At 49.3% G+C, this 2,500-nt stretch overlaps 1 protein-coding gene across 3 annotated transcripts in view; it reads right to left on the reverse strand.

The window, feature by feature from the left end:
* Nucleotides 1-2,500, reverse strand: part of pik3r3b (phosphoinositide-3-kinase, regulatory subunit 3b (gamma)) — a 163,742-nt gene that overhangs the window by 101,618 nt on the left and 59,624 nt on the right. The window contains exons 1-2 of one of the 3 annotated variants that reach the window (XM_048251673.1): nucleotides 2,366-2,434; nucleotides 275-370 (exon numbers count right to left, since the gene is read on the reverse strand). Coding sequence is in view for 2 of the 3 variants with exons in the window: in XM_048251670.1 (XP_048107627.1) it covers nucleotides 275-370 (96 nt within the window). In the remaining variant the exon portion in view is untranslated. Of the gene's footprint in view, nucleotides 1-274; nucleotides 371-2,365; nucleotides 2,435-2,500 lie in introns of those variants that run through there. The other 2 variants (XM_048251671.1, XM_048251670.1) reach the window with 2 other exon arrangements.

Below are 2,500 nucleotides of genomic sequence, written 5' to 3' on the forward strand. Positions count from 1 at the left end.
GTTTAGAAGTAAGGAGTGCTGAGTACTGAGTTTGTTTTAGCTTGTGTTGCATGGCTATGGACTATGACTTTAAGTGCTGTTAGTATTTATGCACAAATTGGACAAGTGAAAAGAAGCTACATGAATTGACAACCGCATGCATTTGGAGGTGTGCATCTTCAACATGTTAGTGTGTGTGTGTGTGTGTGTGTGTGTGTGTGTGTGTGTGTGTGTGTGTGTGTGTGTGTGTGTGTGTGTGTGTGTTTGTGTCAGAGAAAGTTGAGGAGACACCCACCCGGCCTCTCCAGGGCCTCTGTCAGCCTCAGCACGGCCCCTGGAGCCTGCTCTGGCAGCGCCAATACCTCTGGGGCCTCCTGCTGCCCCGCTCCTGCTGGGGCAGGGAGAGAGATGGAGAGAGGGAGGCAGAGAGGGGTGAAGGGGAGGAGGAAAGAAAGGGGAAGAGAAAGAAAAGAGCAAATGAGAAATCCCACAGCTGACACCATGTTCCCTTGATTAGCCAGCAGACCCTTACTCTTGGGCCTCCCCAGAGGGATGTGCCTGTCATGCCCATAGACGGGTGTACCCACGCATTCAAGCACACACCTGACCTCAACACACAGGTCTGCACATCATATACACAAATACTCCATACACATATGCATATACAGACCCTATATACAAATGGTACATACTGTAGCCTATTAAAAGCATTAAAAAGCATATTAAAAACAAAACATTTGAAAAACAACATAAAAAACCATAAAAAAAAAACATAATTTATAAACAAAACATTGTTTTAACCAGCAAATGTCATTGCCTGTGTATGAGTTCCAGAGCTGTGTGTGGCGTGCCAGTGTACATGGCAGTGCGCTATAAGAATGGAAATGTGTGGTGTAAGAAGTGTGTGCATGTTTGCGTTTGACAGGACCAGGGGCAGAGCTGGGCTTCCTGGCCTTCATGTCCCTCAGGAGCAACACAACAGGAGTGAAGCACTGAGGCTGCTGACACCCAACACACGCTGTCCACTCCACTACACACCCTGGCAGGTCTCCCACACACGATACCCAACCAACCCACACACACACACAAACACGTGTGTGTGTGTGTGTGTGTGTTTGTTTTGGAGGTCTGTACTGTATGTGTAATGTAGTGCGTGTGACTGTGAGTTGACCCCTCAATGGAAGTTCTCTGGAGGGGGCTGGGGCAGAAGGGTCCCTCACAAAGCCAGGTGGTGACCAGAACACATCTGTCCACTTGAGGAACATCACATCAACGGCCCGTCAGAAGACACCACACACAGCACACATGATTCAGACACACACACACACACACAAAGCTACAAAACAACGCCTGTGGCCACTGAGGAGAGCAGGAGAGACGTGTCGTGTGCCCCTGCAAATGTCAGAGCAGGGGTTCATCTGATGGTCACAGTGCCACTCAAAGAAGTCAGGTCACACACACTGGTGCCCACACAGAGCCGCACACACAAAGGAATGCCATCTTGTTTTTCTTCCAATAATGTATGCATACATGCTCAAAGCCATAAAGGGGAAGGGAGCGATGCAATGCTTCATCGGGCCACATTTGCATAGCTAATCCCGCCTTTAATGGCACATTACAGTTTGAGTGATTGGAGAGCGTATTAGGAAGGAAATATGTGAATTCCATGGTTTCCAGATACTAGGCTTGGCACACGTCACCCAAGCAAACTTTCCCATGTAGCTGCCTGCTGTGTGTCTCTCCGGTGTGACAACTCTAATTACGGTCCCTGTTTATCACTGCACCGCCCATGCCAGTCGTACCCCCAACAATAACTAGGAGATGTTTGTTTGTGCAAATTGGACCTTTCTAAAACCCTGATTTTGTTTGGGTTGGGGGGTGTGGGGGTGCTGTGTTACTTGTGGGGCAGAGTGTAATAGCTTTGGTAATTATTGGGGAAATGGCCACGTTAGTCCCTCTTTACAAACGCAAAAACCTGAGGGCCACAATCCAATTATGCTTGGTGTCAGCCTGTGACAGCTCACCGACAAGTTTGATTGACTCCGGTGAAACAAAGACAGAAAAAAAAAAAAAAAAACCTGCGCACAGACTCGACTTGCCAGATTCTGAGAAGGTTACAGTACCGGAGTCAATTAGCATAGCACAAAGCAGCCGGGCCGGGTGAAAGATTCCCACTTTTGGGAATCAATTACAGCGCCAGGAAGCGACTTGAGCCCGAATAATGCAGAGAGACCCTCATTTGTGGATTATCATATGCAAATGCCGACGTTGTGGGCTTCTCCAGGTAATGAGCCGGCGGCGCGGTGCGGTGAGTGAGGAGAGGAGCCGGGCGGGAGATGGAGGAGAGGCAGCGGCGGGCTCAGTGGGAGATTAATAGCATAAATACCTGCGAGACTTTGATGCAGGTAGAGCGCACAAAGACAGCCGCGGCCTGGGATTACACATGTTATCGGAGCGGGCGAGCCCAGCGCATTGGCATTCCAGCAACATGCCGCCCATTTAATTACTCCACATCCTGTCT

Source organism: Alosa alosa, chromosome 9, assembly GCF_017589495.1.
Source record: "Alosa alosa isolate M-15738 ecotype Scorff River chromosome 9, AALO_Geno_1.1, whole genome shotgun sequence".
Lineage (NCBI taxonomy): Eukaryota > Metazoa > Chordata > Actinopteri > Clupeiformes > Clupeidae > Alosa > Alosa alosa.